The sequence below is a fragment of the Pelobates fuscus genome, chromosome 7, assembly GCF_036172605.1.
Source record: "Pelobates fuscus isolate aPelFus1 chromosome 7, aPelFus1.pri, whole genome shotgun sequence".
Lineage (NCBI taxonomy): Eukaryota > Metazoa > Chordata > Amphibia > Anura > Pelobatidae > Pelobates > Pelobates fuscus.
Genome location: NC_086323.1, coordinates 168,861,824 through 168,874,935, shown reverse-complemented (window position 1 = coordinate 168,874,935; position 13,112 = coordinate 168,861,824). Strand labels below are relative to the sequence as shown.

The 13,112-nt window shown below is 42.4% G+C and overlaps 1 protein-coding gene across 2 annotated transcripts in view; it reads right to left on the bottom strand.

The window, feature by feature from the left end:
• Positions 1–11,499, bottom strand: part of TMEM40 (transmembrane protein 40) — an 88,445-nt gene extending 76,946 nt beyond the window's left edge. For both annotated transcript variants that reach the window (XM_063426913.1, XM_063426915.1), the window contains exon 1: positions 11,465–11,499. In XM_063426913.1, the coding sequence (XP_063282983.1) occupies positions 11,465–11,477 (13 nt within the window). In that variant the 5' untranslated portion in view covers positions 11,478–11,499. The remainder of the gene's footprint in view (positions 1–11,464) is intronic.
• Between the last annotated feature and the right edge of the window lie 1,613 nt (positions 11,500–13,112).

The window sequence follows — 13,112 nt, the reverse complement described above, 5'->3', positions numbered from 1 at the left end:
ACATTACTGTTTGTTCATACGGTTGTACTGTTATACCTGATGTATATGTTTGCTATAGGAATGAAGGTCTTACACCACTAAATGTAATGATGATAAAGTAGCGAGTGGGGCCATCCCACACAATTGTGCCACTTTCTTGAAGAGACCCTAACGGGATAAACGAGCGTACCTTTGACTATATCATTGATGTATGTGTATACAAAAGATAGGTATTGGATCAGCGCTGAGTGATCTAATAGGACTGTGTATGTGTATAACAACTCCCTTGAACCTTTCTTTATGTCTTGTTTGTATTTGAAAAATTCAAAATAAAGATTGACCAAAAAAAAAAAAAGATAATTCATCTATGCACAGCTTCACCATGGTCCTGGAAGCTAAATGCTGCTCTACTACGTGATCCCATGATCGTTTCGGCAACCCGCAAAGAACTGCAGGACTATTTCATTAAAAACGATACAGGAGAATTAGCCCCTGGGACAATTTGGGACTTCCATAAAGCAGTGATTCAGGGGATGTTTTTTAAGGTTAGCAACAGTTAAAAAGAAACTAAAGATGCAAATGTTGAACTCCTTACTGGATTTTCTTCGTTCTTTTGGATAACGGCACAAAACGGACCCCACGTTGGATGTCCTCCCACAGTTGAAAGCTGTGCGACTATCTATTCGGGACCTACTAGTTGAGGACACGATCAGGAATATCTTATGGTCCTAGCGGATCTTCTACGAGAAAGCAAATGGAATGAATACAATCCTGCCTAGATCTCTTAGACCGAAACAAAGACATGCGCACATAATGAGCATTAGACATCGCGACAGAACATTAAAAACCACTCCAAAAGACATAGCAACGGTATTCACAGAGTTTTATCCAGAGTTGTATAATCATACCCCGCAGAGCCAGTTGTCAGGAACGTACATGCAGAATGCAAATGCTAGTAATGTATACTGGACCTTAGGATGGCTGGACTAACACTACACACACACAAAGAATAGTCAAATAGCGAGCTGAGGTCAGGGGTACCAGAAATCTGGATAACGATAATGCAATTGTCGATGTCAAAGAAACACAGAAGGAGGAATAGTCAAACGAAGTCAGAATACAAGAATACCAATATACGCTCTTTTGGGTCAAACAAGAACCACAACAGGGCCATGAGTCTCTACCTGGTTTCTCTTTAAATACTTTGGTTCACTTAGGTAGGTAACCACGCCCCCAAAATGAATTATCGCGGCTGGCATGAAAATCGCTAGGGACAAGCTGAGTGTCCCCAGTACCCTGCAATGAGATGCCAGCCTGTGACATGTTACTGACTGATACATAAGATAACCTTATGTATCAGTCCCCACCTAAGCTAAACCCAGAAGCAGTAGAGGCCTTCAATAATAAAATGACTAGCTAGAAAATAGATAATGCAATCACGAAACTCAAAAGGAACAAGGCCCTGGGACCGGATGGATTTGACAGAGGCTATTACAAGGTGTTTAGCGCAGTGGTGTATCTTGGTTTTGTGCTGCCCTAGGCAGGACAAAACTCAGACACCCCCCTCCCCCCGCGCGCGCGCGCCACCCCCACCCAACCCTTCCCCCCTGCCCCGCCTTCTAAATACACACACATTCACTGAGAGATACGCATACACTAGCTAACACACACACAGTCGGACACACACACACACACACACTAACAAACACACACAGTCGGACACACACACTAACAAACGCACACAGTCGGACACACACACACTAACAGACACACACAGTGAGACACACACACACTAACAAACACACACAGTCGGACACACACACTAACAAACACACACAGTCGGACACACACACACTAACAAACACACACAGTCGGACACACACACACACTAACAGACACACACCCTAACAAACACACACAGTCAGACACACACACTAACAAACACACACACAGTCGGACACACACACATTAACAGACACACACACTAACAAACACACACAGTCGGACACACACTAACAGACACACACAGTGAGACACACACACTAACAAACACACACAGTCGGACACACACACACTAACAGACACACACACTAACAGACACACACTGTCGGACACACAGTCAGACACACACACACACATACACACTAACACACACACACACACACACACTAACACACACACACTAACAGACACACACACACTATCAGACACACACAGTCAGAGACACACACTCACATTAACACATTTTTTTTTTTTTTTACTCCCCCCCACCCCCGCCCCCGCCCCCCCCTCCCTACCTTTGGGAATGCTGGGGGTGAGGGGGTTCTCCCATTCCCTGGTGGTCCAGTGGCTGCAGGACGGCACTGGCGGGCAGGTTGGGCGGCCGGCGAGGGAGCTCTTCCCCTGAGCTCTCTGCTCTGCTCAGCCCGCAGAGTGAGGCTGGGAGGCGGAGCCGGAATATGACGTCATATTCCAGCTCCCAGTCTCACTCTGCGGGCGGCGCGCGAGGGAGCTGAGCAGAGAGCTCAGGGGAAGAGCTCCCTCGCCGGCCGCCTGTAACGAGTATATACCCCTACACGCAGGATCCAGCCTAACAGAAGACAGTACAGAGGAGAGATACGTCTACCGGACCTTAGAGTGGCCGGACTCGACGTAATAGGATAAGACAGAGTCAGGAACGATCCGAGGTCAAGGGCACAAAGAGACAGCGTAAACGAAAACTAGCCGGGGACTGGTACACAGGAATAAGCAAGCCGGCAAACAGTACAGAATAGGATAAAGCGAAAACAAAGTCAGAATACAAAGCCAAGGTCAAATACGGAGAAACACAACTGAACACAACAAGCACTAAAGGGAACTGTAGCAGAAACCACGATAGGGCAAGGAACTAAGGGAAAAGGGTAAGTATAAGTAGCCTTCAAACTAATGTGATTGGCTCCTGTCACTTCCACTCCCCCAACAGGTAAGTGTATGGGGTGATTGGCATGACAGGAGCCAATGGGAGCCTTTTTGCAATTTAGGCTCCCACTGTCTCTTTAATAGCGCGCCCGAGATTCGCGGCGCGCTCTTAGCTGCAGGCGGGACACGTGACCGCTTCTCGCGGTCACTGCCCGCCTTCCTGTCTGAACAGTCGGACGAGCCGCACGCGGCTCGTGCAGCCGCAGGACCGCGCGCGGCTTGAAGAGAGGACCGCGTCCGGCCCCCGGATAAGGTAAGTACCGCTACAGTACCCCCCCCTGAGGACACGCCCTCCGGGCGGGCAGGACCAGGCCTGGCAGGAAAACGCGAATGGAAAGAACGTACAAGGCGGGGAGCATGAACAGCATCCGCAGAAATCCAACTGCGCTCCTCAGGCCCATAACCCTTCCAATGTACCAAGTACTGAAGCCGACCCCTAAGAAAACGAGAGTCAATAACAGCAGATACTTCGAACTCCTCATGACCCTCCACAGAGACAGGAGGGGGAGGGGGAGTATGCCGGGTATAGCGGTTGCGTACGTAAGGCTTCAACAAAGAGGTGTGAAATACATTGGGTATACGCAGATTCTCAGGCAGACCCAAGGCATAAGAAACGGGATTAACCTTATGTATAATGCGATAAGGACCAATGAAGCGGGGAGCCAATTTCATAGAAGGCACCCGGAGGCGAATATTCCGTGTGGAAAGCAAAACCCTGTCCCCCACAACATAGGAAGGAGCCGCTCTGCGATGCTTGTCAGCCTGAGCCTTCTGGCGGGCAGCAGAGTCCACCAAAGAACGCTGAACCTGCTCCCAAGTATTACGCAAACCAGCCAAATGCTCATCCAGAACTGGCATGCCCTGAGAGGAGAATGCAGCCGGAAGAACAACGGGATGCTGGCCATAGACAACGTAAAAAGGGCTTTTGCCGGAAGAATCATGAGTGGCATTATTCCGAGCAAATTCAGCCCAAGGAAGCAGGTCAGACCAATTGTCCTGATGGTGAGACACAAAACAACGGAGGTACTGCTCAAGAGACTGGTTGGCACGTTCAGCAGCTCCATTAGACTGGGGATGGTAAGCGGAAGAAAATGAGAGGGAAATACCCATCTCCGAACAAAAGGCTTTCCAGAACCTGGAAATAAATTGGCTACCCCTATCGGATACAATAGATAAGGGAATACCATGTAATCGAAACACTTCTCTAGCGAAGATAAGAGCCAATTCCTTGGAAGTGGGCAACTTGCGAAGAGACACAAAGTGAGCCATTTTGGAAAACCGATCTACTATCATTAGGATGACTGTGTTACCATTCGAAGGGGGTAATTCAACAATAAAATCCATTGATAGATTAGACCAAGGTCTCTCGGGAACGGGCAACGGATGCAACAGCCCACAAGGAACTCTACGAGAGGTTTTCATACATGCACAAGTAGTACAAGCACTTATATAGTCAGTAACATCCTTACGTAAGGTATCCCACCAGAAATACCGAGAAACGGCTGACACTGTTTTGGAAATACCAGGATGTCCAGCAGTCTTAGTATCGTGATAAAGTGACAGAATATCCCGTCTCTCGGGAATGTCAACGAACAATTTATCATTAGGCCTCTCGCTGGGTGCCATGCCTTGTTTCGCTTGTATGGCCTGCAAGAGGGACGAGGAAATAGACAATATAGTAGTTGCTATTATCCTGTCTGGGGGAATGACAGGAGTGACATCAATCTCCTGTTTGTCAATAGTCTCGAATTGTCTGGACAGAGCGTCCGCTTTGGTGTTCCGGTCACCTGGCCTATAGGTGATTATATAATTAAAATGAGACAAGAACAGTGACCACCTAGCCTGCCTTGAAGACAATCTTTTAGCTTCGCTAAGGTAGGATAGGTTCTTATGATCTGTAAATATGAGAATAGGATCCTTAGTTCCTTCTAGCAAATGTCTCCATTCTTTGAGTGCTAAAATGATAGCAAGGAGTTCGCGATTACCCACATCATAATTCCTCTCTGCCTTGGACATTTGTTTAGAAAAGAAGCCACAAGGATGCAATGGCTTGTCAGGAGACTCTCTTTGGGATAAGACAGCACCTACCCCTATATCGGAAGCATCAACCTCAAGTATATATGGCAATGAGGGGACAGGATGCTGTAAAATAGGGGCAGAGGCGAACGTAGTTTTAAGAAAGTCAAAAGCCTGAAGTGCCTCAGTAGACCAGACACGTGTATTGCCATCCTTTTTAGTCATACGAGTAATAGGCGCTACTATAGACGAAAAACCTTTGATAAAACGTCTATAATAATTAGAGAAACCCAGAAAACGCTGGATGGCTTTCAGACCTTGCGGCAGAGGCCATTCTATGACTGCAGCGAGCTTCTGGGGATCCATCCGAAAACCCTCGGCGGAAATCAAATACCCTAAAAACTGGACCTCGGACTGGTCGAATAGACATTTTTCTAATTTGCAATAAAGACCATTAGCAAGAAGGGTCTTCAGAACTGTTGTAACATGTCTGTGATGAGCGTGAATGTCAGTAGAATATATTAAAATGTCATCCAAGTACACAATAACAAATGAGTGAATAAAGTCCCTTAAGACATCATTAATAAATTCTTGGAACACTGCTGGGGCATTGCAAAGCCCAAATGGCATGACGGTATACTCATAATGACCTGACCGAGTGTTAAAGGCTGTCTTCCATTCGTGGTCCTTTTTAATACGTATCAAATTGTATGCTCCTCTAAGATCTAATTTGGTGAATACCGTAGCATGTTTGAGCCTGTCAAACAATTCTGTTATTAGAGGTATAGGGTAAGCATTTTTGATGGTGATCTTGTTAAGACCTCTATAATCAATGCAAGGTCTTAAATCACCTTCTTTCTTTGATACAAAGAAGAACCCCGCTCCAGCCGGAGAAGAGGATCTTCTAATAAATCCCTTGTCTAATGACTCTTTAATGTACTCCTCCATGACACGGTTTTCTTGAACCGATAGGGGGTACACCCTGCCCTTAGGAGGTATAGTACCAGGCAACAAATCAATAGCACAATCGTAGGGTCTGTGAGGCGGTAATTTGTCAGCCTCTCTTTTATCAAAGACAGTCTTTAAAGTTAAATACTGAGAGGGTATTGTCGTAGATAAAGGAGGAACAGTAGGAACGTTAATAGAATTCATAGGCGTGACTTCAATAGTACATGACTCATGGCAGGCTTCACTCCATGATTTTATCTGCCCTGTCTCCCAGTCAAAAATGGGATTGTGGGCACGTAACCATGGATACCCTAACACCAACTGTGAAGAGGGAGAGGTGATGACCTGGAACCGAATGGTTTCATAGTGTAGAACCCCTGTGTACATGTGTAGCGGTGCAGTCTCGTGAGTAACAACAGGAGATATCAATGGTCTACCATCTATGGCCTCAACGGCCAAGGGTATCTCCTTCTCTCTGATGGGAATATTGTTTCTCTTTACAAAACCAGAGTCTATAAAGTTCTCGGCTGCCCCAGAATCAACCAGGGCGTCTATGTTTTCAACTATACAACTCTCTCCCATATGTAAAGAAACAGGGAGAAGCAGTCGGTTAGGAGGCAATGTAGGAGACTTAGAAATCACACCCAAGGCCAGTCCCCTATAAGGTCTTAGGTGCGAGAGTTTTCCGGGAGCAGAGGACACTCCTTTACCATATGGTCTCTCTTACCACAATATAGGCAGAGTCCCTCCCTTCTCCTATGTAATTTCTCAGTATCTGAGAGTTTGGCAACCCCTAATTGCATAGGTTCCTCTTCAGATACTTTAACACTCTCCGGTATATTAACTCTGGGTTGAATAGGTGTAACAAAACGTCTATTCCTGTTCTTAGTATAGAGCCTGTCACGAATCCTATTATCTATATCGATGAGGTAGTCAATAAGGTCCTCTAAGGCAATAGGAAGCTCCTTAGCTGCTACCTCATCCAATATAGAGTCTGATAAACCTTCCATGAAGGCCGTAGTTAACCCATTATTGGTCCAATCGACCTGTGAGGCAAGGGTACGAAACTGTATAGCGTAATCAGCCACAGACCTAGAACCCTGTTTAACCCTCATTAATGCTCTAGCGGCATTCTTAGACCTTTTCATAGTATCAAAAGTTCTGCGAAAAGCTGTTAGGAAACTGTGAAAGTTATGCACCATAGGTCCATTAGCCTCCCAAATAGGGTTTGCCCATTCAAGTGCTTTGTCGGTAAGTTGGTGCATAAAGAACCCAACTTTAGACCTCTCTGTGGGAAATGAACGTGGATACATTTCAAAATGAAACTCTATTTGGTTAATGAACCCTCTGCATGTCTTAGAATCCCCTCCATACCTAGGAGGAGGCGTTAAATGTGCTGTAGCGTTAGGCATAGTCGATACTTCAGGAAGCAGGGGTGCAGGAGGGTTAGGTGCGGTTGCTGGAATGGTTCTAGCTAAGAGCGTCTGGAGAGCCTGAGCTATTTGATCCATACGGTGATCCTGCTCTACAAATCTAGCCTCATGGGTCGCCATCTGTTGAGCTAAATCTGCGGGGTCCATGGCCCTATCGTAATGTAACGAGTATATACCCCTACACGCAGGATCCAGCCTAACAGAAGACAGTACAGAGGAGAGATACGTCTACCGGACCTTAGAGTGGCCGGACTCGACGTAATAGGATAAGACAGAGTCAGGAACGATCCGAGGTCAAGGGCACAAAGAGACAGCGTAAACGAAAACTAGCCGGGGACTGGTACACAGGAATAAGCAAGCCGGCAAACAGTACAGAATAGGATAAAGCGAAAACGAAGTCAGAATACAAAGCCAAGGTCAAATACGGAGAAACACAACTGAACACAACAAGCACTAAAGGGAACTGTAGCAGAAACCACGATAGGGCAAGGAACTAAGGGAAAAGGGTAAGTATAAGTAGCCTTCAAACTAATGTGATTGGCTCCTGTCACTTCCACTCCCCCAACAGGTAAGTGTATGGGGTGATTGGCATGACAGGAGCCAATGGGAGCCTTTTTGCAATTTAGGCTCCCACTGTCTCTTTAAGAGCGCGCCCGAGATTCGCGGCGCGCTCTTAGCTGCAGGCGGGACACGTGACCGCTTCTCGCGGTCACTGCCCGCCTTCCTGTCTGAACAGTCGGACGAGCCGCGCGCGGCTCGTGCAGCCGCAGGACCGCGCGCGGCTTGAAGAGAGGACCGCGTCCGGCCCCCGGATAAGGTAAGTACCGCTACACCGCCCAGCAACCAGCCCAGCATGTCTGTTAGCCGCAAGGCTAACAAGACTTTTGCCTTGGGCATTTGGGGGCGGCGTTTTTTGCCGCCCCCTGGAAAATGCCGCCCAAGGCAAATGCCTTGTTTGCCTCGCGGCTAATACGCCCCTGGTTTAGCGAAGACCTAGTCCCAAAACTCGAATTAACTTTTTAACAATTTCAGAGAAGGGGGAACCCCTGATAGAGGGGGATAAATGCCCCTAGCTACGGTCGTTCTAAAACAGAAACCAGGCAAAGACCCCTTACTACCGGAACACTGCCGCCCAATCTCCCTTATTAACCACGATTTAAAGATACTGGCTAAGGTTCTAGCGGATAGACTTAACTCTTTGTTAATTAGATTAATTGATGCTGACCAAGTGGGGTTAATACCGGGATGCCAATTATTCGAGAACACACACAAAAATATAGATATCATATGGAGGCAGGTCAGGGTCAATACTCCCACTTTGATAGTTTCCCTCGATGTCGAAAATGCTTTTGATAGGGTCAAATGGCCCTATCGTTTTCACCTTTTATAATTCTTTGGCTTTCCTCCTACTTATTTCGCAATGGTCCGAGCGAGGTACAGAAATGTCACCGCACAATTAAGAATTGTGGGAGCTCCTATGGTCCCCTTTAGGAGACTTAAGTATTTCCCAAGTAAGTTGATTATTTTAAGAGCAAGCATTAGGCTGCTAGAGTAGGACCTGACAAGAATGGGGTACTTTGACGTTGTGGCAGATTTATGCAATATATGATTATATAATGTAACTAAACCCCCATTATTTTGTGCCTAGGTGAGGTGTTTTTAAATACAACTATTACAATATCTAAGATTTTAAATCATTGTTTAACCCCTTAAGGACCGGCCTGTTTTTGCGATGTTTGTACGTTAAGGACCAGAGCAGTTTTAACACTTTTGTGGTGTTTGTGTGTAGCTGTAATTTTCCGCTCTCTCATTTACGGTTCCCATACAAGTTATATATTGTTTTTTTCACGACAAGAAGGGCTTTCTTTACATACCATTATTTGTATTATGTCATATATTGTATTTAAAAAATAAATAAAAAATATGGTGAAAAATTAAAAAAAAACAACATGTTTTTGGACTTTTACTTGAAAAATCTTTTACTTATCTACAAAAGCTAATGAAAAAACTGCTAAATAGATTCAAAATGTTGTCCCGAGTTTAAAAACACCCAGTGTTTACATGCTTTATTCCTTTTTTTTGCAAGTTATAGGCCTATAAATACAAGTAGGAAATTGCTGTTTCAATATATATATATATTTTAAATGTATCAATAGTGACATTGTAACACCGTTATCTGTCATAAATCCCCGAAACACACCTAACATGTACATATTTTTTTTAAAGTAGACAACCCAGGGTATTCAAAATGGGGTATGTCCAGTTTTTTTTAGTAGCCACCTAGTCACAAACACTGGCCAAAGTTAGCATTTATATTTGTTTGTGTGTTAAAAATGCAAAAAACGCTAACTTTGGCCGGTGTTTGTGACTAAGTGGCTACTAAAAAAAGCTGAACATACCCCATTTGCAATACCTTGGGTTGTCTTCTTTTGCAAATGGTATGCCATCATGGGGCTAATTCTCATTCCTTGGCTACCATATGCTCCCAAAGGCAACCTAACCAATCTGACAAATTTCAATAAAAAAAAAAAAGTAAAATCAAGCCTTATATTTGACCCTGTAACTTTCACAAACACTATAAAACCTCTACATGTGGGGTACTGTTATACTCAGGAGACTTCGCTGAACACAAATATTAGTGTATCAGAACAGTAAAATGTATCACAGCAATAATATCCTCAGTGAAAGTGCTGTTTGTGTGTGAAAAATGCAAAAAACTTCACTTTCACTGACAATATCATCGCTGTGATATGTTTTACTGTTTTGAAACACTAATATTTGTGTTCAGCGAAGTCTCCCGAGTAAAACAGTACCCCCATGTACAGGTTTTAGGGTGTCATAGAAAGTTACAGGGTTAAACACAGTGCTAGCAAATTAAATTATCTGGACTTTCGGCCTGGGTTGGCAGGCAGGTCCCTCAAATTGCAATCATTAAAATTACTTAATTAGGTAAAAATATTACATAAATACGCACGTAGAATTTTAATATATATACATATTTATATATTTGACGTCTACGTGTATATTTATGAAATTATTTATGTAATTATGTATATGGACATATGTATATTTCTTATTATTTTTATTTATTTATTTATACATAGATATATATATCATTACATTCTAAGTGTATTTTGATATAAATATATATATATATCAATATCAAAATACTGTTAGAATAAAATTGCATATATATATATATATATAATTTTTTTTAATTATTAAAAATTATTTTTATTTTTTGTTATTTATTTTTATTAACATTTTATTTGTATTTTATAATAATATATATATACCATATATATAGTTATTATATATATTGTATATACCTATTCTTGTGTAATTTAAATATAAGTGTATTTTTATATTAATATACGTATATATAAATATAAAAATACACTTAGCATGACATTATATATATGATATATATACATATATTATATATAGGTATATATAGATATAATACATGTATATATATATATCATATATATATATATATACATATTATTATTTTTTTTACACTGATTTTTTTTCACTTTTTTTTTTTATTTTACACTTGCAGGGAGACTGCCTGTCAGCACAGACAGTCCCCCTGCAGGCAGACACATGGACCCCTATTGCGGTCATGTGATCGAGTGATCACATGGCCGTGGGGTCCTAATGAATAAGTGAGTACGCCGGATTGTGTGTTTTGTATGTTTTGGCCCCAGCAGCACCCTATAATGTATGCATGACCAGGTGAGTGCAGCCCTCTTGGTTTCATTTATATTTCTCATACAATGTGGCTATTTATAAAGAACAATTCTGTAGAAAACATGCAGCAACTACCATGGAAACCAATACTCAGGACCACTTTTTGAAATAGGCGCATATCTGCTCTATACAATAAGCCTATTAGCACAAGTTCTTAATCAGATAATTTATTGCTGGATGCATAAAATGGCCATCCTAACTTATTTTTTCTGCTGAAATAAGTCAAATAAATGTCAGAACACTTTCTATTAAAAAAAAACAAAAAAAACAATTCATACATTCACAAGCAGCATGATGAGTTTTTTTAGACAGTTACTTTTCATAAACCCCCACGTATTACAGAGCCGAGCAATGCAATGAGGAACATTGGAGCTCACCTGGTATGTGCATTCAGCTGTCTTGCGTATTGAGGAACTAAATCAAGCCTGAAACTCGGGAGAGGAGGAACACTAGTTGAGCAGGTTTCTGCCTGTCTATTTTCTGGGTTGGGCTGAAGCCAATTTTAATGCTGCCTTTGATGTCACAACTGCTATTACTCCATCAGTGTCACTTATATATACTGTATGGCTGGATATTAATATCTAAAGTATAGCGCCTTTTCTTGACATAAGAAACCATGCACGAAGGTGATCAATTACAGAGGTAATCTCAAACTAATACATCTAATTATAGTTACCCTATTTTCATACTTATATACAGGGATTCACTTGGAAAAAAACTCTTGCATATTGACCTATACAAACATCTATTGGACTTTTGTGGAGACAATAATTTATTAGTATCAGTTTCCAATACTGATAAAACCACTCAAGCTGACCACAAGACTAAATATTAGGGGGTCTAATATTGCAATTGCAACCTGTGCTGCACTCTGTAGATTAGACCTTGATTTTCAAATGTAGTTGAAGTGAAACACATTCTGCTTGTAATGACTAATAGATACACACATATTCCATATACATAGATATTATATATATATATATATATATATATATATATATATATATATATATACACACACACACACACACACACACACTGCAAGCAAAATGACTAAATTCTGCTGTTCTGCATTACATAACTAAAAATAATGCCATGAAACTCTATAAAGCATGATTCACTCACATTTCTTAACCCACTAATCCAAAGAACATTCTTTTATCTTCACAAATGTCTATTCTGTCCTCTAGCAACTTTAAAGCTTAATCTGTTACAAACTATATACACACGGTCTCCAACTACTTATAACGGTATCTATTCCACATACTTTAAACAAAACTGAAAAAATACTGAACCCAACATGGCAAACGTGCATGAAAGTGGAGAAAGCAAAATTCCTTATCACAATACAGTGTTACACACAGAATGAAGTAATACCGGAGAAACTGACGGAAGCCAAGCACAGAGAAGTGGACACAGGTTTCTTCAGGAAGGAAGAGATTCTTTATTCGATTCACCGACCGGGGCTCAGAGGGACTAATGTCACCAAAATACAACAAGATCTGAGCCCAGAACTGACTGTGTAAATGCATGACATAGACATATAGCTCCTCCTATAGTTAACTCTACACACATATACTCTTTACCCAATCAGCTGAACAAAGCCTAACTTCCCTTACCCATTAGACCACATGGCTCACCCAGAACAATGGAGGAGGGGAAGTGTTTTCAGTTTCTGCATTCCTGCACTTGCTCAGTACACTGTTGATTGTATCTTAGCTACGTGTAACTGACTAACTGATACACCAACATTTACACATATGCCACGTGGAAATCTCGGCCTACTAAATTTAATTTCTACCGAGCTTCCACCACTTTTCCCCCGTTTGATGCTTCTGACATTTCACAATTCCAGATGCATCACTTAACCATAGTTTGCTTACACCTCAGGTTGCCATGAATCAGAACAGACCTCGTAAGCATCTTAGCATCATTACAAATTCCTTCAGCACTCCTCATTCTGAATATATTCTCTCTGGGCTAAGGGTTCATACTTGCAAACAGCCATTACATGCGCAGCTGTTT